The sequence below is a fragment of the Festucalex cinctus genome, chromosome 4 (genome assembly GCF_051991245.1).
Source record: "Festucalex cinctus isolate MCC-2025b chromosome 4, RoL_Fcin_1.0, whole genome shotgun sequence".
Lineage (NCBI taxonomy): Eukaryota > Metazoa > Chordata > Actinopteri > Syngnathiformes > Syngnathidae > Festucalex > Festucalex cinctus.
This window is the reverse complement of record NC_135414.1, coordinates 8,807,847-8,833,339: the sequence shown is the minus strand read 5'-3', so window position 1 is coordinate 8,833,339 and position 25,493 is coordinate 8,807,847. Positions and strand designations below refer to the sequence as shown.

At 38.2% G+C, this 25,493-nt stretch overlaps 2 protein-coding genes across 12 annotated transcripts; one reads left to right on the top strand and one right to left on the bottom strand.

Annotated features, from left to right (window-relative positions):
• Nucleotides 1–2,011: 2,011 nt before the first annotated feature.
• On the bottom strand, nt 2,012–10,801 carry LOC144017275 (transmembrane 6 superfamily member 1-like). Of its 10 annotated transcripts, XR_013283151.1 has the most exons (12): nt 10,276–10,798; nt 8,752–8,871; nt 8,535–8,659; nt 7,201–7,298; nt 7,035–7,138; nt 6,876–6,958; nt 5,579–5,697; nt 5,281–5,385; nt 5,113–5,205; nt 4,709–4,828; nt 2,528–2,872; nt 2,012–2,455 (listed from the first exon to the last, which is right to left on the bottom strand). XR_013283151.1 is itself a non-coding variant. In XM_077518650.1 (11 exons), exons 2-11 carry the CDS (start codon nt 8,841–8,843, stop codon nt 2,681–2,683), a joined length of 1,131 nt encoding a protein of 376 aa, XP_077374776.1. In that variant the 5' UTR covers nt 8,844–8,871; nt 10,040–10,799; the 3' UTR covers nt 2,012–2,680. The 10 variants fall into 10 exon arrangements, 9 of the variants coding, with proteins under 9 accessions (XP_077374776.1, XP_077374778.1, XP_077374775.1 ...); XM_077518650.1 differs by having other exon boundaries at nt 2,012–2,872; nt 10,040–10,799; XM_077518652.1 differs by having other exon boundaries at nt 2,012–2,872; nt 8,535–8,638; nt 10,040–10,798.
• Nucleotides 10,161–24,481, top strand: LOC144017274 (BTB/POZ domain-containing protein 1-like). 2 transcript variants are annotated; one of them, XM_077518648.1, is made up of 8 exons: nt 10,161–10,708; nt 12,444–12,600; nt 19,235–19,340; nt 19,432–19,629; nt 19,729–19,858; nt 19,934–20,021; nt 21,826–21,972; nt 22,042–24,426. In XM_077518648.1, the coding sequence occupies exons 1-8, from the start codon at nt 10,296–10,298 to the stop codon at nt 22,198–22,200; spliced, it is 1,398 nt and encodes a 465-aa protein (XP_077374774.1). In that variant the 5' UTR covers nt 10,161–10,295; the 3' UTR covers nt 22,201–24,426. The 2 variants fall into 2 exon arrangements, with proteins under 2 accessions (XP_077374774.1, XP_077374773.1); XM_077518647.1 differs by having other exon boundaries at nt 19,432–19,858; nt 22,042–24,481.
• The last annotated feature ends 1,012 nt before the right edge of the window (nt 24,482–25,493 follow it).

Below are 25,493 nucleotides of genomic sequence, written 5' to 3'. Positions count from 1 at the left end.
ATTCATACATAATCAAATAAAAAGGCTAACATCAAGATATATTTACTCTTACAAACAACAGCTTAAAGATTTCAAAACGTATGATCCCTACAATACATTGCCCTAGTTAATTAAAGAATAAGGTCTAAATCAAGTATAAAGTTCACTGCATTTTAACAGGCTCGAACATTCATGCCTACATTTCTCTCTTTTTAAAAAGAATGTATAAAATTATTTGTACGCGACTACAAAGTAGTATACTTCAGACCGAAGCATCGTATAACAAACACTTTCAAAAGCTGTTTTACTACCCCCCTAGGAGAAAACACAGACACCCCTACACACGCATGCACACATGCACACTTTGAACCAGCCTCCTCCCTTCTCCTCCTCCTCCTCCTAAATCAGTTACTGCTTCAAAAGTTTGCGATTACAAGTCCTTTTCATAAATCATTTTAAGAAAAACAACAAAAAAAAACAGTATATTTATTAGTTTTTTTTTAATATTACAAAAACGTTACAGGGTAAAACCCTTTTTCACACAGCGCATTCGTATATACAAAACCTCATAAACTTAAACAAAAAAAAAATACATAGAGACATCCGAAAAAAATCGCATAGACACAAATTATAACACGTAGCACTAGCGGTAACAAAACTAGAAACAGAAAAATAACCATTTATACAAGTACACATCTGCAGAGGAGCTAAAACAACTTGCGCACTCTGCTAATGAGAGTGCCACCAACACCTTCTATAACCCTAATCCTTTTTTTTTTTAAATCAGTACATTTCTTAGTTTTGTAACACAACAAAAACGTTAGAGAGGGTAAAATTCTTATGTACAACGCATTCTTATACAGAACAGCTCAAAAACTTCAACAACAACAAAAACAAAAAATACATAGCTAGACGTCCATCTTACAAATGTGAAGGATAATTGTTTTGCTTTGAAATCATTTGGACAGAATGTTTACTGATCAAGACTACTTTTGTCACTATCGCACAGAGGTCTCAGAGAAACTGGTTGTGCGTTTAGTCAGCAGAGGCGGTGCGGGGGGTGGGTCCATACCTTATGATGTCAAAGAGCGCCAACAGCTTGTTTTCTCAGGTTGGGAGGGGCTGGTGCTTGTAGAGCAGAATTGGAGGAAAACTCCGATTTGGTCATGTATTTGGTGAGGTATGAGCATTTTAACACAGCTAAAAGCTCCAAAAATTGTATTTTTCATGTTGGTGCCCCTTTAATATTTAATTTACAAGCTAGTAAATATTCTCAGTGGTACATTTGTAGAAAATGTATATGCCAAAAGCAGGTTTATAACGAGAACACAAGCAGACCCCGCCGTGAGGTTCCTATTTTATTTTGTAGGAATTATTTGTCTTTTCGTGATTTAGTATCATTAGTATTATTATTTTGCACAGTGAATCACATTTTTGAGTCCTAAATATACACTTGTAATCATATACATATGCAAAATCATCAACACTGTTAAAAATTTGATATTTTAACACTTTTGTTCCCTTATCATCTGACAAGAGAGGCGTGGTTCCTGGAGAATGTGCTTAAGTGGCCCAGCCAGAGGCCAGACTTGAATCTGATTGAACATCTCTGGAGAGATCTGAAAACGGCTGTGCAGCAATGCTCCCCATCCAACCCGATGGAGCTTGAGCAAAATGACGGGTCCGATCAAAATTGTATAAACAACAAAGCTAACACGTAGCACGAGGAGTAACAAAATGGAAAAATAAGATCAATAACTAAAAAAAAATAAATACAAAATATAAATAAATAAATAATAAATAATAATAAATAAATAATAAGAAAAATAAACATTTAACCTTATAGGAAAAAGTACACATCTGCAGAGGAGCATATATATATATATATATATATATATATATATACACACATATACATATATATATATATACATATACACATACATATATATATATATATATATATATATATTACGATGGGGGTTTGATGGATGGACCCAGAGGCGGAATAACCAGGCAGGGAGAAGAGGAATGACAGCAACCAGAATGACTTTATTGACAGGATGAAATGGGGAAGAACTGGCATGACGAACCTGGACTGACTTAGCGTGGACAGATGCAGAGACTTAGCGTGGACCGGATGACTTGAGAGACGTGGAAGGCGTGGCGCGGATGGCTTGGGAGACGTGGAAGGCGTGGCGCGGATGGCTTGGGAGACGTGGAAGGCGTGGCGCGGATGGCTTGGGAGACGTGGAAGGCGTGGCGCGGATGGCTTGGGAGACGTGGAAGGCGTGGCGCGGATGACTTGGAAGACTTGCGATGACTTGGCGCGGACGGCTTGAAAGACTTGGGATGACTTGGAAGACTTGGCGTGGACGGATGCTGACATTTGACGTGGACGGATGACTTGAAGGCTTGACGTGGCATGGATGACCTGAAGGCCTGGCGTGGATGACTTGGCAGACTTGGCAGACCACTGTGATACAAACATTCAATATCTAACATATCTAATTTGCTATGCCACTGTCAGTGCAGCACCCTTGCTCACCCCGATTGCTTCCGGTATGACGTTACATGTTGCATTTTACTTTGCATCACTCAGCCGTCAAGTACTTGGAAAATAATGAGATAATTCAGTATAAGCAGCTACAGTGTATTGACTATAGCCTTCATATAAGAGACTGTAGTTCCTTGATAACGCTCATGCACTTTTCTTGTCGGGTGTGCTCCTGAGGAAGAAGGCAGGCCTGGTAGTGCAGCGGTAGCAAAGAATCTGAGGCACCACAGCATACAGGATATTAACTAGCAGAAAGACAGGTTGGTTGTCAACAGGCACTCTGTAAGAGAACGGTGTCCGTGTGTGAAGAGAGGCACCGATATGAGAGAACTGGGCCTGGTGGAAAAAAAGAGAGGGAGGAAATAAAGAAATTGTATTTACTTTGATGTAAATGAGGCTTTTTTTCATTGTAATAATTGAGCCATGAAATTGTATCAATTTATATCCAACAGTATTCTCTTCATTATATACAGTTTCTCTTTGTTATCCTGATTCCAGTAAAATTCTGTCCGATGTAAAAATCTGTTTTGCCATGTTCAGCAAATCTCTCCAGGGTCTTCAGAATCAGTAAGGCTGTCTGACAAATTTTAAACTGCTGTATATTATTAATTCGTTTAGATGATGTCAACATTTTTCTGTCCTCTGATTAGCTGATCAGAGAAAGTCGCGTTCGACAAGCAACCAACTGATCTGAAGTTCTGAACGCATGAATACCTTCAATAATCAGATTTTTTTTCAGTGGCGAGTATAATGTAGTGAATTTATATTTTTTATGATTCTGACCTGCTCCAGATAATGGATGTGGTGGCCAAGTTGTCTGCTCTTATATTGTGTTTTTGTGCAGTATTGACTGTTTCTACAACTGCAATGTGATAATTGTGGTATTGAGAAATTGGGTAAGTCCCAAGAGGAGGTCATGGACAATAAAAAAATTAATTAATAAACAAGATAATAATAATAATAATAATAATAATAATAATAAACAAATATTACTTGACCTAATTTTTCCACAAATAAATAAATACTTAAATCCACCGTGAACGTCAGATTTACAGGTGCTACGTATGCTGTTGTAACACAAAATGGTATCAGATTTCATAGTAAAAGTAATAATATCCACCTAGTGACAACACCTTCCTCAGGGAGAAAAAAAAAGTAATCTATTTGAGGTGCGTTGTTTATTTATTACTTAGTGTAGAAATTCCGTGAACTATTGGTTGATGTAAATTCATCATGTTTCGACCATTTCTAAGTCGCAAAAGGAGACATTTCGTTGTTTAAAAATGAGCTATGATTATTTAAAAGAAAACAATGGGGCAAAGCAGTAAAGGTATGTGTGCTCACTATTTGGCAAGCGGGTCGTGTTTATGAAGCATTTACACACTAAATAATGATAACAATATACAGTCAATTATTTATTAAGCCTTTCAGAAGTATAGCCTTATTGCAAAGTGTTTCTTTTAAATCACCCTTTGATTGGGTTGGCTGGAGATGTCTCATAGCAACCACGGTTGTCAGGGCATCAGCTACCCTATTTTTAGCTTTGGTCAACAGCTGACATTTATGAATACCACCAATACCAGAATTCCCCCTGGTCTGAAGTCAGCTTCTGTCCTCATCCAGCCCGTGAGTAACGCGTCAGCCTGCAGCTCCAACACAACAGCTGCTTTGTTCTCTTTGGGTCACACTGCCACTCTTATTGTTTGGACTAACTTTTTTTTTTGTTTGGTTTGCATGTAAAAACATTTCAAGTTAACCATGCATCCACTACAGAACAAGTTTGGCAATATATTCACACTATGTGCTTAAGTAGAAGTACAGATACCTGAAAAAGTACTTAGTTCATTCTGACCATTACCACTGCCTGTTGCCCCACGTAGCAGTAGAAACAGTGTAGTTATGGAAAATATTGAACATAGTTGTTATTGAATGTGTTGCAGCAATTTTTAAATCACATGCGTCTGCATATACAACATTATTGTATACAGTGTCTGGCTGTCTGCTTTGTTCTTTATGCACATTTTCATAACAATGTTTGGTTCATTAATGAGTGAATTGAAATGAATCAAGGTTACAAGATACCTGTTTATTCCTTTATACAAAAGAAAATCGGACATTTTTTTCTATTCAGAAGTATTCATATTTGTTTTAAACTTTTTAAATGCTACTTACTTGTGCTATTGCACCAGAATGTACAAGAGTTAGATCCAGCATCCACTCACATCCTGGAACCAACAAGCTGTAGAGAGTCATGACGTAGTATGGTCCCGAGTACAGCATGCTCACCAACAGCTGAAAAACAACAACTATAGGATTTACTGCTGGATTTACTGCACTAGAGTGATAATTTATAGTAAATAGTGTCTCAAAAGCCAATATAGACTTCTTCTTTTTCAAATTTTTTCCCTCATTCAGAAACACTTGAAGTCAGTGATGGCAGCAGCAGATCTTCCACTGTTTGGATTGTCAAAACCAGATCCTATTTTGAGAATCTTGCCATGGACAAAGCTTCTCAAACTGTTGCTTTAGTGGCTTTCGGGACACCCTGTATTCATTCAACTCCCATGCACACGTACGTGTATTTTAGGGTAGGCCGAGGGGTCTTTCACGTATGGCTCATAATGTTGTGCGTAGTGCTGACACAATGTGTTGGAACAGTCCAGGGCAACCTAAAACACCAACTATTATAATAATGGAGTGATATCTCGGTGCTTGTCTCCTTCAATTATATTTGTGTTTCTTACCAGACCTCTGAAGACACAGAAAGTCATAGCTGGGATGAGGTAGATGATAAAACATAAGTCCAAAGGCCTGTGGAACAATGTCATCCTCGGAGCTTCCTGGATGTTCTGATGGAGAAAGAGACATTTATAACACTTCATTAACTTAATAAGAAGGAGAAACAATGTGTAGATGCATTTCATTGGATCATGATGGTGCTCATGCAGCTTTGAATTGTCAAAACAGTGACATTTCCTATTCTGGCATTTTTCAGTACTTTTTATGTTTGATAATGAAATACATACAGTGCATCTAACTTACCGTTAAGTCAACAGTTTGTGTGGAGGGAAGGCTGAAGATGCGAAAACAAGCCCAAACAGACACTGCGACGTACAGCAAGTGAAGAAAGAAGAAAGGACCTATTTCAGTACCATATTTTCCTGGAAAAGACGTAAAATGATTTAAGAATAAGAATTCATATAAACAAAAAAATAATCATTATTAATACACAAATAGGTGAATAGGTCGTATAACAAAAGTTAAAAATGTGAAGGTAAATCCCAAAATGGGCAAAGTATAACATTGCTAGCCTCATAGCATAGTCGCCTACATTTTTTTTTTTTTTTTTTTTTTAAACATTTTCGGAAAACAAGAAAAAACAAATACATTTAACAGAAAACAGCACTGCAGTTGCCTCGATTTTGGACGACTGCCAGATTACATAATTTTTAGCATGCAGATTGCCATTGTTTTGTTATTTATATTGTAATAGTAAGTTAAAAATGACTTGGACAATTGTACTGTTAGGCTAACAACAACAAAATCTCAAATACTATATCTCATTATTATTATTATTATTATTAATAATAATAATAAAAATAAAGTGTTAAATCAAGTTATTATGTTCTAATAAAATAATAGAAAAATCATTGTGGAAATAAATTATATGCAACACTAAAAAGTAGGGATATAAGGGCAATGTCGTGATATTAAAACTGCCACAATATCGTCGTCGTTATGTTCACGATATTTAAAAGCAATACATCTGTTCAAAAAGTCCGATTGATTTCCATTTGTGCAGTTGCAGCACCCTCTGGTGGCCACTTTTTTTTAGTGCAAATTTAATTTTCATTAGGGATGTTTTGGCCCTTCTACGTTTAAAATCTATGCCAATCCTCAGATGATCATTGTAATAAGCTTGTGAACCGAGTCAATATGTGGAGGAACTCAATGTGTGCGTGCATTAGCCAGTAAGTTCCTCAATATTTTTTATATATAATATTTTTATAATATTTTTCATTGTTATGTACAAAAGCACAATATTGTGTGTGTTTGTTTAGCATGAGCTTTTTTTTTTTTTTTTTTTTTTTACAATATTGTGACCTTTTTTTGTATCGCCAACCTACCCACAATATCGTGATAATTATCGTATCGTGAGCTTCATATCGTGATATCGTATCATGATGTTTGGATATCGTTACATCCCTATTAAAAAGATGCAATATTAGAATCAATATAAAGGGAAGCATGTCTGGATGAGTAATTTAGAATTGTATAACAGGTAATATGGCTGTTTAAAAAAAAATAAAAAAAAAATGGTAGTTTTAACTGTACTTACCAACAGCATTCCCAAGAAGGTAGATAATGGAACGCATAACAAAAGACCCTACCCAGTAGAGTCCAATAGCTCTGAAGTTGTCCCTAAAAACCACACATTTTACATACTGTATGGTATGCTCACTCCTCTTTATATGCATGTGGACACTGTAGCACTCACCCCCAAGTAATTGCAGCAATCATGAGTAGATACATGAGATAATGCACACAGCCGTCCCAATAGGACATCATGTGTCCATGTGCTGTATTAATGTGTGGATCTGCCTGGAAAAGCAGAGAGGGGTTACAAGAAAACGACAGCATTGAAAGGCGAACACCAAGCTTGCCTCTTTGAGGTAAAAAGTCACAAATCCATCAATGATGTTGTCCTGCTCCAGTCCGATGATTAAGTTCACCACACTGAAGAACGCATGGATTGCATACACTGAGCAGATACAAACATACATTTTAGCTGCAGCCACAATCATACAAAACATTTGATAGGTCATTCCAGAATTGGAGGACAATTTATGTGCCAAAATTTTGAAAAATTATTTTAATTTTCTTATTTTTTCAAGAAAAACCGGTAACAAACCAACATCATTCGATTTATCTAGCTAAACACCTAATGCTAGACTATTGATGCAATATTTTATTTGTCTCATCGTATATTTTGCTGTGTTTGACACAACCCTGTTGCACATACTCAGGCACCTGAAAAACATTAAAAACTATTTCTGAACAAATCTTTTACAATTCAATATTAAGTTCTATTTTATTTGCATACCAATTTAATTTCAGTATTACACTAATTAGCCTGGATTGGCTGGCAATTAGTTCAGGGTGTACCCCGCCTACTGCCCGAGGCCAGTTGGGATAGGCTCCAGCAACCCCGTGACCCTAGTGAGGAAAAGCGGTTAAGAAAATGGATGGATGGATGGATTCACTAATTACAGTGACATGGTTGCCAATCAATTGCCTCTGGTAGACTTTTTGCTTGAATACATGCTAACTGTGTTAGCTCCTATGCTAACGGGTCAAAAACAAACTATTTCATGAAAAAATTAAAAGCTTGATATTTCATGTCTTGAGTACATGCTAACTGTGTTAGCTGCTATGTTAACTGGTAAAAAAAAAAAAAAAAAAAAAAAAAAAAAAAAAAAAAAAAAAAAAAAAAAAAAAAAAACAATTTAATGGGGGAAAAAAAACTAAAAGCTTGATATTATTTCATGTATTTTTCTGAAAATATGAGCAACAGAGGTGAAACAACAGCTGAAAACATTGGGGGGTTGACTATGAAACATGGAAAAGAGGATTTAACTTGGATTTGTTCCTGCACTGTTCGGCAAGATTGTACGTTCAGAGGCACCTCTTCAGACCACAAATATATGCACTACTATTTATAAAATATCTGTCATAAGAGAAGATAAAGCCAGTTTAAAGAGTGTTAAAATGAAAGTCATAAACTCACTTCAACATTAGGTTGGGCTTAAGAGCCATTTGGTATTATAAGCAATGATTAGGAATCATTGTTACAACAGCGACATTTACATTTTGCTCCAAGACAACTATAATTTACACAACAGGTGTACATTTCTGTATTTTGTGGTTGAAAATTCACGTGTGGGACAGAAAATGTCCCAACTTCTGGAATGACCCAACTACAACTACATGTATTTACCATAGAAAAGAGAGTCTAATGGAGCTTTTCCTTTGAGTATAAAACGGGCAGATATGACCAGAAAGATGAATGTTGCACATCCAGCAAAGAAGAAGGCTTCAGCGCTATAATAACAGCAAGTGGAGCTGGTTATACAAGAGGAGTGCGGACAAAAAAAAAAAATACTGTGATACTTGCCTCATCAAAACACCCCAGAATTAAAAGTTCACACACTCACCTGTTGTTGCAGACAAGGGAGTTGAACAAGTAGCAGATGGGAATGGACATCAACGAGAGCACAAACACGCCAGTCCCTGCGGAAGCACTCATTGTTGACTGTGTGACAGCCTTATTTGTCCTAAAATAATGATCATGAAAAAAACTAATTCAGTCATAATAAACATCCATGTTTAACAATCTATTGTTGGTTATAATATTGGCAAAGTTGAGTTGCTTCCACATGCTTCCTCGCGTTGTAATGGTTGAGCAAATGTTCAGTGGGTGGCTCTATATCACTCTCTCTCACGCACACACACTTTTGTTATGTTATTATTGGCCACACAATGCAGACACTACCGCCTAGCAATGAATTCAGATCATTGTGCATGCTGCTGGATGGGTGTGGTTGGAAGGTTAAATACAAATATTGAATGTTCCACTTAAATACTGAATTTAATGCTGAATCTCAAGGTTTCAACTTTTAATCATGACTTCAAAATTTCTTGAAAAGGTCAAATAAATGCCTTAGAATTCTCGGATGTCCCAAATTTATAGTTGACAGACCCCTTTAAAAAACATACGGCCATTTTTCAAATTCATAAGGGCATATTTATATATTTATTTGCACTTCTGTCAAAATGTATGTCTTTCAGTCAATCCACTGACACATTTTTTTGCACCCACCACTGGCAAGTTCCCACAAGCTTGTGGTGTTACTGTGACCAACCATGTTGGCTCATTTTTTCCGTCAGTGGCGTCCAAAGAAAAGTGGCTGCCCGGGTCGAGCGCATGATTATGATGCCCCCTAAAACAGTAGAGTGGGGGACGAAAGATTTTGAAACTTACTGTCGATATATAATTGCCATGTTTTAGGCCACCTCATTAAATATGGATGCAAATTGGAAGGGCTGGAATATATTTCTGATTGACATGTGATTCATTTATTGCCCAACTTTGCTACCCATTGAATTTTATTTTTATTTTTGTCGACGGCACAGGTGAATGCCCCTCTGCTTATACGTCATCGCCGCATCATCATCATCATCATCATCATCATCCAGCCGGTGACGTGAAAGCAGCGATGATGGACGCAGCAGAATGGTAGTTGATTTCGAGATAGATAGATAGATAGATAAATATTGAAATTGCCGTCAAATGTGGCCATCTAACGCGCCACTACACAAATTAAATTACACAATATTACATTAAAAACAAAGGTTTGTTACATTAGTTAAACACACAGATCATTTACAGGTTTTGTGTAATTAATAAAAATAATATTTAAGTATTTTAAGTGTTTAACTGACCGTTATGTTTGTTGTATATGCACTCTTCTGTGCTACTTTGTTACTGAAATAAAAGTCAAACTGTGTCTTGTCAAGTGCGTGTATATCAATAAAGTTATAAGTCTTTGTGCGCTTGCGTCATTCCTAGAGCGACGAGAGAGGCGAGCTAGCCTTCTGTAAGCTAGATAGCAGGTGGCTGGACAACATCAAAGTGCAATGGCTACCACGTAACCAAATCAAATAAACACGGTTCTTACTTGGGAACAACTGTACCACTATGGCGACTGGTGGCGGTGGAGGCGACTCGGCGTCAAAACATGACGTCCAAGAGTCCAGCTCGGCTCAGAGCGGGGCTCCGGGAGCGCTCTCCAATGTGCCGACCGCCGCTCTCGGCCCATCCGCCTCCCCGCCGGTGCTCGCCGTTCACCGGGAGCCTGGCGTGTACAACTGGCAGGCGACCAAGAGTTCCCTGAAGGAGCGCTTCGCCTACCTCTTCAACAATGAACTGCTTAGCGACGTCAGGTTTGTCGTGGGAAATGGCAGACAGCCGCAGAGGATCCCGGCCCATAAGTTCGTCTTGGCCGCTGGCAGTGCCGTGTTCGATGCCATGTTCAACGGGGGCATGGCGAGCACCTCGACTGAGATAGAGCTGCCCGACACCGAACCAGCAGCTTTTCTGTCGTTGCTCAGGTAGGGAGACGAAGCACAGGTGATTAACAAGGTTGTGTTGGGGGGCGTTCCCTGATTCCACACTGCCTCCCTCAATCAGTCGCCATTATTAGCCGGGGCGTATCTATGATTTCAAAAATGAGGGAAGAAAAATTGTGAGTAACCAACTTCACCCTTCTTGTATTCAACTAATTCAAAGATATAAAGAAAGAACTTGTCACACTCTAGCTGAGGTAAATAACAATAAAGCATAAGTAGCCAGATGCTTAGAGGTAACACTGAACACAACAATTCTGTCAAATGTTTTTATTTCCAGTTGGAATGGGAGTGAAAATGTTTTTAAACCATCATTTTAAAAAGTCCCAAATCCTTTGACTCTGATCTACTTTTAAAACACTCGGGGAACCAACCCCTGGGTCGTGAATGTGGTGCCGACGGCCAAAGGTAACTCTCAAGGAACACAAGTTGTCAACACACCTGTTTGAAAAATAGCTCATCAGTGATGGGACATTGTGATTTCCTTGGGATGTTGTGAAAGTGACCATTTGAAAATGTGAACATTGGCAGAGATTTATAGAAATAAAGTGCTGCATATTGATATTTATCTGTTTCTAATTATTGTGAGAAATCATCAGCATGCTCAGTGCATCATAAATATCTATATCACAAGTTATTTATAACTTAAAAAATCTTAAATGTAATTTAAGACTGTATAATTTTTCCTTGTACTTTTACTGCTCAAAGGCATCAAAGAAGCACTCAATACTGCCATCTAGTGTTCAAATGGACATATGACTGGCAATGCTATAGACGCACGTGTCAAGATCAGCATGTTTTTTAGGTTTCTCCAACACACCTGATTCAATGATCAGGATAATTATCAGGCTCCTGTAGCGCTTGCTGATTAGCTTAAATATGAATTAGCCGTGTTGAACGTGGGAAACCTCGAAAATATGCAGGACTCAGACCCTTGAGGACCAGACTTTGACACCGCTGGACTAGTGTATTTATACTTTATTTATACCATGACAATGAAATGCGGTTTAGCGTATTAATTTATAGGTATGAGTATGAGTGTTTTTCTTGTGATTGGTTGGCGACCAGTCCAGTCAGTTGAGGTATTATTCTCAAGTGACTAATCGAAAACAGCAACTGGTTGAACAATGAATAAGTAAACAAGATGCCATCCATTCCTGACCAAACATTTGCTGGCAGTTTTCAGTTCAACCTCTGTCACGTTGTTTACAACTTCGTGATCACTGCAGTCGCAAGTTGTTCACAAGTTCTTCTAATGGGAAAGTCATCAGAGTCGACTTTGATTTAAGTTCTCACTGTGAGTCCAACCGTGACTGGTGTTAATGGGCCTGTGACGAGATGAAAGGAGAGCTTTGTAAGTGGTGTCATAGGCAACTTTCGTGTTACTGCAATCAATATCCTGCGTCTGCGCTGTCAAAACACCTGTTTTCAGTCCAGTCTGTCCTTAATTTGTCCCCAAAGACATGCAAGTGTCCTTCAGATATAGATAGGTGTTATTTGCTGCCTAACTATGGAAATTTATCTACCATCTCAGTTTGAATACTATTTTTTATCTGATTTACTGACAGGATTATTAGTAGAATAATCGATTCTAAAAATAATTAGTGCCCTAATTCAAATTAAGATGGCACGTCATTCCAGCAGTTTTGTTCCAATTATGACAAATAGTTTTTTTGTGTGTGTGAGATCACTGCAAAGGTCTCTCTGTCCTTTCGCACAGGTTCCTGTATTCGGATGACGTGCACATCAGTCCAGGGACTGCAATGTCCACTCTGAACACTGCCAAGAAATACGCTGTCCCCGCTCTAGCCGCTCACTGTGTGGAGTTTGTCAGCAAGCACCTGAAAGCAGACAACGCGTTCATGCTACTCACACAGGTTCGTGTTTTTTCACTTTCTCAATGGACTTGACAGATGACCTGGCTGAATGCCAGCCATTTGCAGCGCTGCCAACCCGTGTCAGCCGTTTTTGCAAGATTTTAACCCATTTTTGATGGCCTACGGAATATTGTGTTCTATGGATATATAAAAATGGGACCCACCAAAAGAAAGCTTAAACCCTCATCTTTTATTAGAAAAAAAAAAAAGTTTCTCTTTAGCATTTGTCATTCCTGAGTAATCAGCAGTTGGAGAGGCAAGTTTCAACGAAAATCCTGTTTTGACCAAAATTACGGAGATATCGAGGGTTTTGTGAAAAGATGCATTTTAAGTAAAAATTCAACTTTGAACTGACCGAACTGGCCCGACCAGTGCACCACTATAGAGTATAACACACAAGGCAATAGATAGTATAGGCATAATATGACGTGGGCTGATAGATGCACAGTGAAAAAGTCATCTTGAAGTTCTGAAATTTAGCATGGTACCAAGTTCGTGTTTATCGACATGGCGATTGGCGACGCCGGTTGCCCGTCTTTGATCGGTGGCGTGAATACGTTGGCCCAAGGTGATTCATCCAGTGAACGCAGAAGTCCAGAGAAGCCGGTGACTTGACGAGGGGATGTTTCAGATAAAAAGCCATATGACGATTCTTTGTGTGGCTTTCTTTGGATCAATGTGGCGTCATACCTCGATGCAGGTTGCCCAGGAAGCGTCATCTGGTGAGCGGGAAAGTCAAACAGACGCACGATCACCCAGTGCAGTGGTGTCCAAACTACGGCCCGGGGGCCATTTGCGGCCCGCCGTCCATTTTTCAGTGGCATATGCTAAAAATGGCATTTGACTCCATTAAAATAAATTAACAAAAACAAAAATGTTTGGAAATGGTCAAAGTAAGAAGGGAGGGTGTCGATAAACATAGGTGCAAAAACAATTTTGTTAACGAAATAAAATACCGAAAATTCTTTTTAAAAAAAACAAGAACTAACTGAAACTACATTTTAGGTTTACAAAACTAACGAAAACGAACTATATTTATTAGGGGTGTTAAAAAAAATCGATTCGGCAATATATCGCAATATTACATTGTAGGGGTGTCCCGATCCGATACTGATATCGGATCTGTATCCAATATCAGCCAAAAAAATAGTATCGGATTTTTTTTGTCCATGTCCAAAAATATCCGATATTTGCACACATATATAAACAGTCCGTTCTAACTTTCGCTCCTGATTTTCTATCCAGCAGGGTCTGCACCGAGCATGTCGCGCTCACGTGATCAAACAAACAAACATGCATGTGAATTAGCTTTTAGCTAACTGAGGAGGAGAGAATGTCAACAGTGTGGGAGTATTTTTCATTGAAAAAAGAAAAAGACACACGGACAGCAACATTTGTCAAAAGCAGAAGTTCCCCGTGGTGGAAAAGAAAGGGAGAAGTTTAATCTAACCAACCTCATTAAGCATTTGAAAAAGTATCACAAACGAGAGGATGAGGATTTTGAGAAGAGAACTGAGGCGCTTAATCAGACAGTCAACGCTCTCGGAATCATTTTCACACCGTAAAACTCCCACGGGACGGCAAAAAGGCTTCACGTAAGTATCACTGAAAAGATCGCTTAATTTATTGTGCTTGATGGCCAGCCTGTCAATCGTTAGTACTGTCTGCTTTAAATGTAATTGAGAACCTCAAGCCTCGCTATGTTATTTCGAGCCGCCACTATTTCGTAGATAAAACACGTTCAAAGGTGTATGGCGGCTTATGTGGCAAATGCTATCGCTGTTAGCTTCACCACGGACATCTGGAGCTCAGAGCAACTTCATTTATCATAGAGGAGCATAGTATAGAAGCAAGCTGACGGGGCGGCATGCTGAAATGCTCATCTTCTTAAAAAAGAATCTCCACATTATGCTTGGTCTGCAGAAAGGGAAGTTGGAGGAATAGTGAAATTAACCAACTGTTTTTCTACTTTTATTAGAGTTACATATTCATTTTTATTTATTTTAAATTGGAGCTTGGGACACGTTGAGCAGTGAGAGAGTGGCCAATATTGTGTTGGTTATATATTTTTTTTTGTCCTGCCTGCTGTTCCCACCATAGTGACCATACATATATATATATATATATATGTGTGTGTATATATATATATGTGTGTGTGTATATATATATATATATATGTATGTGTGTATATATATATATATGTGTGTGTATATATATATATGTATGTATATATATATATATATATATATATATATATATATATATATATATATATATATATTAGGGGTGGGACAAAAAAACGATTCGGTCGTCAAGGGGAGCTAAACGGCCGTATCGGTAGCAGACTTGTCAACCGATACACAATCCGCCGGGAATCCTTCGATACATTGCTTGTAAAGCTGTGGACCGGATATCGCGTGGCTGTGAATCGGTTGCGAGTGAGGCTTTATGGTTTTCATAACAATAGCAAGAGTTCTGCACCGTGCTCTACTTGTTTTGTTTACATTTCAGTAGCATCAGTATTCAAGCTACTTCCGTGTTTACAGAGAGCTAGCAAAGTAGCGCTCAGAGACGCTTCATTCCCCGGATGTTGTAAACATAATGCAAAGACGTTACGCACCTTTTTTTGGGGGGAGGGGGGCCGCCTACTGTCAACGCCGTGCTCGCGACATGGCACGCGCGCTCACGCGCAGTCGCGCACAACGAGTGACAACATTAAAATGGAGACAGTTAGCAGAAGCCGGTGCCGTACATCTCGGTATTTCCCATGGCTATCGAGTCCTCTCGGTGCACTTGTATGTCCCGGGCCGGCGTTGGTACTGCGCGCGAGCCAAAAAGAATAACTCCAGTGACGATCCAATGCATGGATTCAAACGACACAGGTATGTCCCACAGCCAACACACCAGCTATGCTAAAAGTACACTGCAAGTATCTCATTTCTCAGTTTGTGGCTCCCTATCAATGTACACAACTAGCATGAGCAGCAGGGAACTGAGACGTGCCCGCAATTACGTCATCAAACTCAAAATGAACGACAGCCCAGAAAACAAAACAAACAGTAGTGATTCCGTGGTCATCATCGTGTCTCAGATTAAAAAAAAAAAAAAGATATCATACATTAACCAAAAATGAATGTGATGGCAAAGAAAAACAAAAATTGTTAAAAAACAAAAATTGTTGATAAAAAGGTTAGGGCACTTTTGGAAATATTTTTGGATATATTAAGTTGTTAAAATGTGTGATAGATTTATTGTTCCATAAGGTGGCTTCATATTTCTTTTGGCTGGACGGTAGGTTTATTTCATGTTTCTGAAATACTTCACAATGTGCACATATTCTGTTTAATTGTGTTGGTGTCTGTCTAAAGGTTAAATATTTATATTTCAAATTGAATTATCAGCCTTTTGTTTTCCTGATCCTTATTTTGAATAAAAACAAAACAAACAAAAAACAATTATAACTGTCAATAACAACTAATAAATATTTAAACTGATACATTTTTCAGTCATATCGCCCAGCCCTTTGTTGCGGTCCATTTAAATAATTGATTCAATATAGAAGACATTGTTGTTGTTCTTTTTTAACACATTTGTAGATACTGTAAAAATTTGTGGTGTTTTAAGATTAATGTTTACAAGCAACAAATGTCACTATAAGTTTTGAATATTGAAATTAATCGTATCGAATCGAAAATTGTATCGTTCCCAAACTTAATCGAACCGTATCGAACCGTTCTGTTCTGAAAGATAATCGTTTTTCAATCGAATCGCAACTTGTGTATCGAGATACATATCGAATCGGCCTCATGTCAGAGATTCCCACCCCTAATATATATATATATATATATATATATATATATATATATATATATATATATATATATGTGTGTGTGTGTATATATATATGTGTGTGTGTGTATATATATATAAGATTCTGTATGTACTGCTGTAAATTGTTATTTTGCACTTCAAAGAGTATAATTTGTTTTTGTTTACTTTATTCGGGTTATTTCTCAGGGTCCTTTATTTTGTATTTATTTTTATTAAAATGCAGGACATACTTATAGTTGCAGTTAGGTCACCCAAATTTAGGAATAAATGGGTCATATTTTCTCATACTTAAGGTGCTGATTATTCCTTATTTAAATAATTATCACTTGATCAAGTTTCTTCTAACATTTCATACTAAAACAAACGTATCATTCCTGCTGATATGGTATCGGACTGATATTGTTAATTTACAGTACTCTAAGGGGCGGCACGGTAGTCGAGTGGTTAGCACGTCCGCTTCCCAGTTCTGAGGTCTCCGGTTCGAGTCCAGGCTCGGACCTTCCTGGGTGGAGTTTGCATGTTCTCCCCGTGCCCGCGTGGGTCTTCTCCGGGTACTCCGGTCTCCTCCCACATTCCAAAGACATGCATGGCAGGTTAATTGGGCGCTCCGAATTGTCCCTAGGTGTGCGTGTGAGTGTGGATGGTTGTTCGTCTCTGTGTGCCCTGCGATTGGTTGGCAACCAGTCCAGGGTGTCCCCCGCCTACTGCCCAGAGCCAGCTGAGATAGGCGCCAGCACCCCCCGCGACCCTTGTGAGGAATAAGCGGTCAAGAAAATGGATGGATGGATGGATGGACAGTACTCTAAGCTAAAATATCAGTATTGAATCGGAAGTAGAAAGCGTTGCATCGGGACACCCCTACTGATATGGTATCGGACTGATATCGGTATCGGACAGTACTTGAGGCTGAAGTATCGGATCGAAAGTGGAAAAAGGTGTATCGAGACACCCCTATTACATTGCGCAATTCTCGAATCGATTCAATAGAAGGCCAAATCGATTTTTAAACATCCATATTAGATGGAAAAATATTCACAAAAACGTCTTAGGATTCACACCTTAAGCATGAAAGAATGTTCTATTAATGGAACAGTTAGCCTTAATATTTTATTTCAATGCTGTTCAAACATGAAACAGATTACAACCTCTATAAAACTGAAGTTTCAGATAATAATACATTTCATACAAATCTTACACTGTACATGTTTACTGATTAGTATTTTCTAAATTTGAATCAAAAAAAAAAATCGCAACAATCGACTTGTGAATTCATATCGGGATTAATCTTATCGAATCGAATCGTGACCTATGAATCGCGATGCGAATCGAATCGTCAGGTACTAGGCAATTCACAACCCTAATAATTATAGTAAAAATGTCCTTCGTTAATTAATTAATTTAATGCATGAGGCTTTGGGGATGATTTTAAATGTGATTTTTAGTGGATTTATTTTGATATAAACCGGAATAATAACATTTGAAAGAATGTCACACAAAAGTGACGTCATCTAGCAACAGCCAATAGAAAAGCACCTTCAGATGATGTCGCGCCCATGGTGTTTTTTTAATATTACGCACAAGTTGTACACGTTAAAAAAATAAATAAAATAAAACTGATACTGAAACTAACTAAACTAAAACTACATTTATTAAAGAACTAAAACTAATAAAAACTAACAGAACCACCCTGAAAACTAATTAAAACTAACTACATTTAAAACAAAACTCAAAACAAAATAAAAACTAAAATGAAAAATTCCAAAACTATAATAGCTCTACTGCCATAATACAAATAAATTGGTTTATATACTGTAGCATTTTTTTAAATGTGCAAAAGCACACATAAATTATTTGTACAATTTTTAGGGCTAAACACAATTTTTCTTCATAACATGTGGCCCTTCTGATTTTCTGTACGTGGCCCTCAAATGAAAAAGTTTGGACAGCCCTGGCCCAGTGGCTTCCCACATCTTAACAAATTGCTAAGCTAAGCTTAATGCTCCGTCTTAACAAATTGCTAAGCTAAGCTAATGCTCCACCTAGTCTACTGTGGGCGTCTTCCACTCCTCCTACATGCTGGCCCTCCTCTGATCAAAACCTATTGTCGCCATCTGCTGGCAACTATGCCTCATTACAATTATTTTTTCAGCTCAATACTTGCTGGGGACTTGCATGAGGTTCTCCTACGTCCAGTGCAATAAAGAAAATGCAAAACCCGTGTTAATTCGGGAATGGGTCGAGCCGCATATATTAAATACCCGAGATAACTCGTGGGGGGGAAGGAATGAGTTAAATTGTTGACTATCTTGAACATCGATGTATGGCAGTCCTATTATAGAGGCATTTTTCTTAAAAGACAGATTGCAAACCTTATGACTTTGTGGAGAGACTTCAAATGTTCCACTGTATGTTGTTACATTGCGCATCCATCCATTTTCTATATGATTTATCCTGTTCAGGGTCATGGGAAGTTGGAGTCGATCCCAGTTGAGAAACTAAACTTTGTCACAATGACTTTATTGCAACTGTTTCTCATCAATAAAAAAAAGAACCTGACATAAAATATGTGGCCTGTCATGTATTGTTTAACAAGTCTACTCCATCTGCTATTACAAAACAGAATTTTCCATTTTGAGCATGCATATTTATGGGTGCATCCTTGAAAATTGTCCTTGACTACTTGAATTAATTTTTAATGGATTAGGCCCCAAATACAATTTGAATGTGGCGTCATGATTCCCCCTATTGTAAACAGTTGTGATTTATCCAAAAAGATCATTGTATGATGCACTTGTGTTTACAGGCAAGGTTATTTGATGACCCTCAGATTGCCAGCCTCTGTTTAGACACCATAGACAAAAGCACTGCAGAGGCAGTAAATGCAGAGGGCTTCACTGACATTGACCTTGGTAAGCGAGCCTTCTACATAAGTACGGTAATATTTCCATAGCTTTTGCTTGTTCTGGTCTGACTTTAAGATGATTGTTTTGTGTCCTGTAGACACGCTATGTGCAGTCCTTGAAAGAGACACGTTAAACATCAGGGAGAACCGTCTCTTTGGGGCTGTGGTACACTGGGCGGAAGCTGAGTGTAGCAGACAACAGCTTCCAGCAACCTCGGAGAACAAACAGAAGGTACTTGGAAAAGCCCTACCGCTCATTCGCTTTCCGCTCATGAGCGTGGAGAAGCTTCCTACCGGTAAGCTAAGTACATATTATTCACAGGCCACCATTTTGTGCACACATGTACAATCTTGTTTTTTGTTGTTGTTTTTTTTGTTTTTAATACACTTTACAGTAAACCCAAAACCACGGCCCAGCAACATTGACAGGCCCCGCTGCTGCCTCCGCGGGGAAGAATGCAGCATTAATAGATTCCAACATGTGGAGAGTCGGTGGGGCTACAGCGGCAGCAGTGACAGAATCAGGTGAGATGACAAAATGGTTGGCCAAATACATGCAAGCTTCATGACAACTTTATTTCTTAATGTCTCTTTATGTAGATTCAACGTCAGCAGACGAATCTCCATAGTAGGTTTTGGTCTGTATGGTTCCATCCATGGACACACAGACTATCAGGTCAACATACAGGTTAGTGCTGCCGTGTTTTGAACGTGTGATGTCATTGGCGCGACACAATGCAGCTGGAGTGTCGTCATTGACAATATGACACTTCCTACAGCCTTGCTTTCCGCCTTTATGGGCGCTAGAATTTTTAGTATGAAATGTCTGCATCATGTAGTGCCCTAAATAACCTGCAACGGAACGCTTCACCTTTTGATAAACGTAACTATTCCAGTCATAAAAAAGCCCTGCTGACGATAATGTCAAATGTAGGGATGTAACGATATCCAAACGTCACGATACAATATTATCACGATATGAAGGTCACGATACGATAATTATCACGATATTGTAGGGGGGTTTGCAATATTTATAAAAGGTCACAATATTGTTAAAAAAAAAAAAGAGAGCTCATACTAAAAAAAACACAATATTGTGCTTTTGTACATAACAGCAATGCATATAAACCACCTACAATCTCTAATAACAATATAGAGGCACTTACTTGGTAATGCAATCTGACAATTAGCATCGATTTTAAACATAGAAGGCCAAAACATCCCTAATGAAATTTTAATTGCACTAATAAGCCACTAGAGGGTGCTAGAACTGCACAAATGGAAATCAACCTGACTTTTTTTAACAGATGTGTTCCTTTTAAATATTGTGAACATGATGACGACGATGTTGTGGCAGTTTTAATATCACGATATTGCCCTTATCCTTACATCCTTAATTGTTATGTTATTATTATGTTATGTTGTTAATGCGCGCACACGTTGAGTTCCTCCACATATTGACTCGCGTCACAAGCATATTACGTTCCCCTTCATCTGACAATTAGCGTAGATTTTAAAACGTAGAAGGGCCAAAACATATTGTGAACATGACGGCGATGATATTGTGGCAGTTTTAATATCGCAATATCACGATATTGCGCTTATCGTTACATCCCTAGTCAAATGTCAAGTGCTTTCTTGCAGAGTGAGTTAATGCTAATAATTAAATGACATATTTATTCCCATACGTAGCCCTGGTCCGTTTTTTTTAACTTAAGTTTGAAAATAGAATGTAGAATGGACAATCTAAATATTTTAAAGGACCACAAATTTAAACCTTATCAGCAACCAAACAGCAAATTGGATCCATAGCATCACTTTGGCAGCAGTGTTGGAAAACTTCACAATCAGATTTCCATTAAATTTTTGCGAATTTTTTAAGCAAATTTACTGAAAATGCGCAAAATGGACATGTGACTTATGCCGGTTTCCATCTGTTCATGTGACTTATTTCATGAATATTGAGAGGGGACTCCTCCTATACACCATAGAGATGTGATCGACCAGTAATTTAAAAGAAGAAGACCAGGAAGCGACTGCGCTGTGTGATGTCGTCGTATGAGTTTGCTGTTAATTCTTGACAAACCGTAGCATTTCTTTGCTGTTTTCCATCTAAAATAACATTAATATTCACTTCTTTAATTACTTCCAAAAAGGTTTCAGTTTCGTCGTCCACCCAAACATACCTTACTTTATCGTTCGACATTGCTTTGGGACTACAAACGAACGTGTGACGTAATATCTGGTCAAAATGTGCGACGTGTATCCGGTCTTGCTAGTGGTTGTTCGCAAAACTTGTTTCCATAGCCAAAATTTGCAATTTCCTTTTTTCGATACGCTCCAAAATCCACCCCCTCTAAGCATAAAAATGTTTTTGAGAATTTTGGGCCCTTTTTTGAATTTGGCATTTGTAAAATCCGCTATTTACAGATATTTTTTGAGGAACTTATCATCCGTTATTTGCTGAAAAACATTTATTTTTGCTTTTCTAGATAATGGAGAGCGACAAACACCTCACTGTGGGGCAGAACGACACGGGATTCAGTTGTGACGGCACGTCAAACACCTTCAGAGTAATGTTCACGGAGCCTGTGGAAATCCTTCCCAACGTCATCTATACTGCATGCGCTACCTTAAAGGTGAGACGACTTTCAAACATCCAATTTCAACCGGTGAGGACTCATCATGTTGGCTCATTTACTATTTAGGGACCCGACTCCCACTACGGCACGAAGGGGTTGAAGAAAGTAACACAGGAGTCAGCAACAGGGACAAAGACAACATTTGTCTTTTTCAAATCCCCCGGAAACAATAACGGTACGTCGGTGGAGGACGGACAGATACCAGAGATCATCTACTATGCTTAGATTAACATAGGAAGACTTTGCACCACTTGAGTGGTTTTGTGCTTCACAATCCCAGGGAATGAACACTGAGTGGCAGCTTGTTTGTAGAGAAATGCACAGACACAAAGATTGTTGCAAGCAGCAGAGTAAAAAAAAAAAAAAAAAATCAAAGCCACTATCTACTTCCATTTTATTAGGTGTAAATATGTAAATGATGAGACAAAGCTAATGGCCTCCATTGGGGCTATAAAGATTGAAGAGTTGGTTGGAGGCGAACGAACGAATGTTCTCCCCACCAAGCTGCTAGTACTCCTGTGAGTCTTGCACGACTCAAAACTTCAGAATCAATCGCCAGTTGTGAGCAACACCACAATTTTAGTTGTTATGGGAAGTCGTTTGAGTGTTTATTCCATATTCCTTGATAGCAAATAGTTAAATCTTTGTCCTCAATAGTGAGGCCTTCTGATGGTCCTTCTCGTGGCCGACTACTAGTGAATAAAATGCTATGAGTTAACATTTAGAATTTTGTACTACTAGTATTCCAAAGTTGCCCTACTAGTGTACAGAAATGTTATGCAGTAGTGGCGAAAATGTTACCGGTAAGATCATCTTTTTACTACACTGAATTGTCTTAGTCATGACAATAAAGAGGTACTATTACAGACCTCAAGCTGGATATCAAGGATTTTGAATAAGTGCTCATACGGCTTTCCATAAATCTTTGCAAAATACTTTGCAGAAAGATACAATATATGCAAATGTACTCAAGTCTGTTGTCAGTATATGTACATGCTACATAGTGTTTCCATCAATGTCAATATTCAGTGTGTGTGTGTGTGTGTAATGTAACTTTGTCATTGTTACCTGCTGTACTTCATACACGTTTGCTTGGCACTTCTTTGACATTAAAAGAACATCTTCATTTTGCATTACAAGCTTTAAAAATATATATATAAAACTCCCAATAAGATCATTGTTGACTACATATTTTACTTCATCCCAAGAATTTTCTTTACACTATGTTGTATACGCCCCCACTAGTCTAAACACGGCATTGGGATTAATATCGCATAGGTGGAAGTCGGACTTCTCTGACTTCATACCAGGAACGGCCCTTTGAATTCGGAAATCCGAGTTGCGAGGTTTGGGGGGGGGGGTAGTCGGAGGACCCCCGACTACCGACCGTTTTAAATCTGACGTCACTCAACATTGCAGAACCCTGTAGAGACAAAGACTGGATGGTAAAACATAATTTACACAATTAACATATTTATTATAACATGGATTTAGTTATTTGAAAAACATTATGTAATTAAATGTGACTATTTTAACCAGAACAACAAACCATTTATCGGAATCATCTCTTTGTTGTGTACGTTTGCTTTGAACGCTTTTAGTTTGGAACTGAAGGGAGATTCCAAGTGGGATATGTCCAATTTCCCACTTTACGCAAATGCAGAATTTTTCTTTCACTATCTTTTATTTCCATATAACCTATCCCAGATGTCATTTTTAAATGCTTGTAAATGTTTTATGTGAAAAGCACATTGAGTTACCTTGTGTATGAATTGTGCTATATAAATGAAGCACACTTTACTATTATTCCGAATGTATAAAGCATATTTTTTTAAATTTAGCATTAATGGGAATTTTAAATCTTTGTGACAGATTTTAGAAAAATTACTTTGTTCCAACATACAAACATGGTATACATAAAGGAAAGGCTTTTTGAGGTTTAACTGGAAAAATACATTTTGCTTATGTAATTGATCCTATTTAGGGTTTGTTTCACCTTGATGAACAATTTACTTGAAGGTAAAACTTTTAGGTTACACCTTATCAAAGCATAACTATTGGCTGTGACGGATTACAGTACTTGATAGATTTTAATTTATTTTTTACATTCATCCAGTGTTTTATTTTTTCAGTGCAAACAATAAACTGTTACATTTAAGTATTTATTTTGAATCTGTGGCACTCAGTGGTTCTGCTCAATTTGGCATAGACCACATCTAATTTAATGTACTGCATGTACAGAATGTTCTGGGTGTGAGACGTGCATCTTTCTAGCCCACTTCACAGCATCATCAACATGCAGGGACACGTTCGCGTGTGTCCAGCTGGTGGGAGTTATGCAATCTGTATTTTAATGATGTTGGACTGACTGCTAATTAACAAACATATGGACCTAATGTACAGGTATAGGACTCTGTGATAGCAGCAATGGCCCTGGAGCTGGTGAAGCCTTCTCATCGATTGAATGTACTTGCAAACTAAGAAAAAGAAAATATTAGATTACTTTCATTGCCATTTCCATTGGGTAAATTGCACTTTTTAAATGGATTCTTGACTTATTGAGGCATTTTGACCAGTAAAAAGTTAACATTTTTCCAGAATTAATTTGATAATGTCATTATTTTTCACGTACAATACATTAAAAAAAAATTAAAAAAAATCCACTAGCTGTCGACTAAAGATGACATCACCTGTGCTGGGGAAATTAAACATATTAAAAAAAAAAAAAAAAAAAAAGTAGTTAGGTATCCTCCAGAAAACTCACGTTATGTTTACTAGTAGAATACGTTTAAGCAGAGAGAGAGAGTGTGAGTGTGGGGCTTGCACTCAAGAAGTTCAAGTGGGTTAATACTTTCTCAAGGTGCTGCATTTTTGCAGTCAAAATACTCAACTTAAGGCCGCCATGAACCAGCAAAACAGCCAAAATTAAAATTGGCTCCATCTAGTGATCAGAAAAGGAATTTATGGACGTGTAATTCTTCATCCACTTGACTCTACCGTCCTGGATATACAAATAAAATATGATTTGCTTACTGTCTATTTTTGTCAAACAACAAAAAGAAGAAATACTGTCAATTCCAAAATGACCCATTTTGTGTGCGTATTCTGCATGTCCCCGCTAGATATAATCAGACTAACAAGCAGTGTCTTTACACGGATGACTTGAGCGTCTGCATGATTAACTTGCAGCGCAGTCGAACGAGCAAAGCAATAAAATGCATCCTCTTAAGTCCAAGAGTATGCATGAGTATATACGATCGCACTTCTATACATCATCTTTAGGAGGCTGGGGTGCGTTTATTTCAACAGACAGCAAAGCGGGGACTACTTTTCTATTCATACGTGTCACATGAACGCTGCACTGGGCTGGGCCAACCTTAACCCCCCTTGCACTTTTCCAACACCAGATGTAGGTCGCAGAGTGCTGCAGGGGCCGCATGCGGCGTGTGCGTATTTGCGTGTGTGACTTTAGACGTGGGTCAGGGAGAGGCTGATGATTGTAGTCTCCACCAAGGACA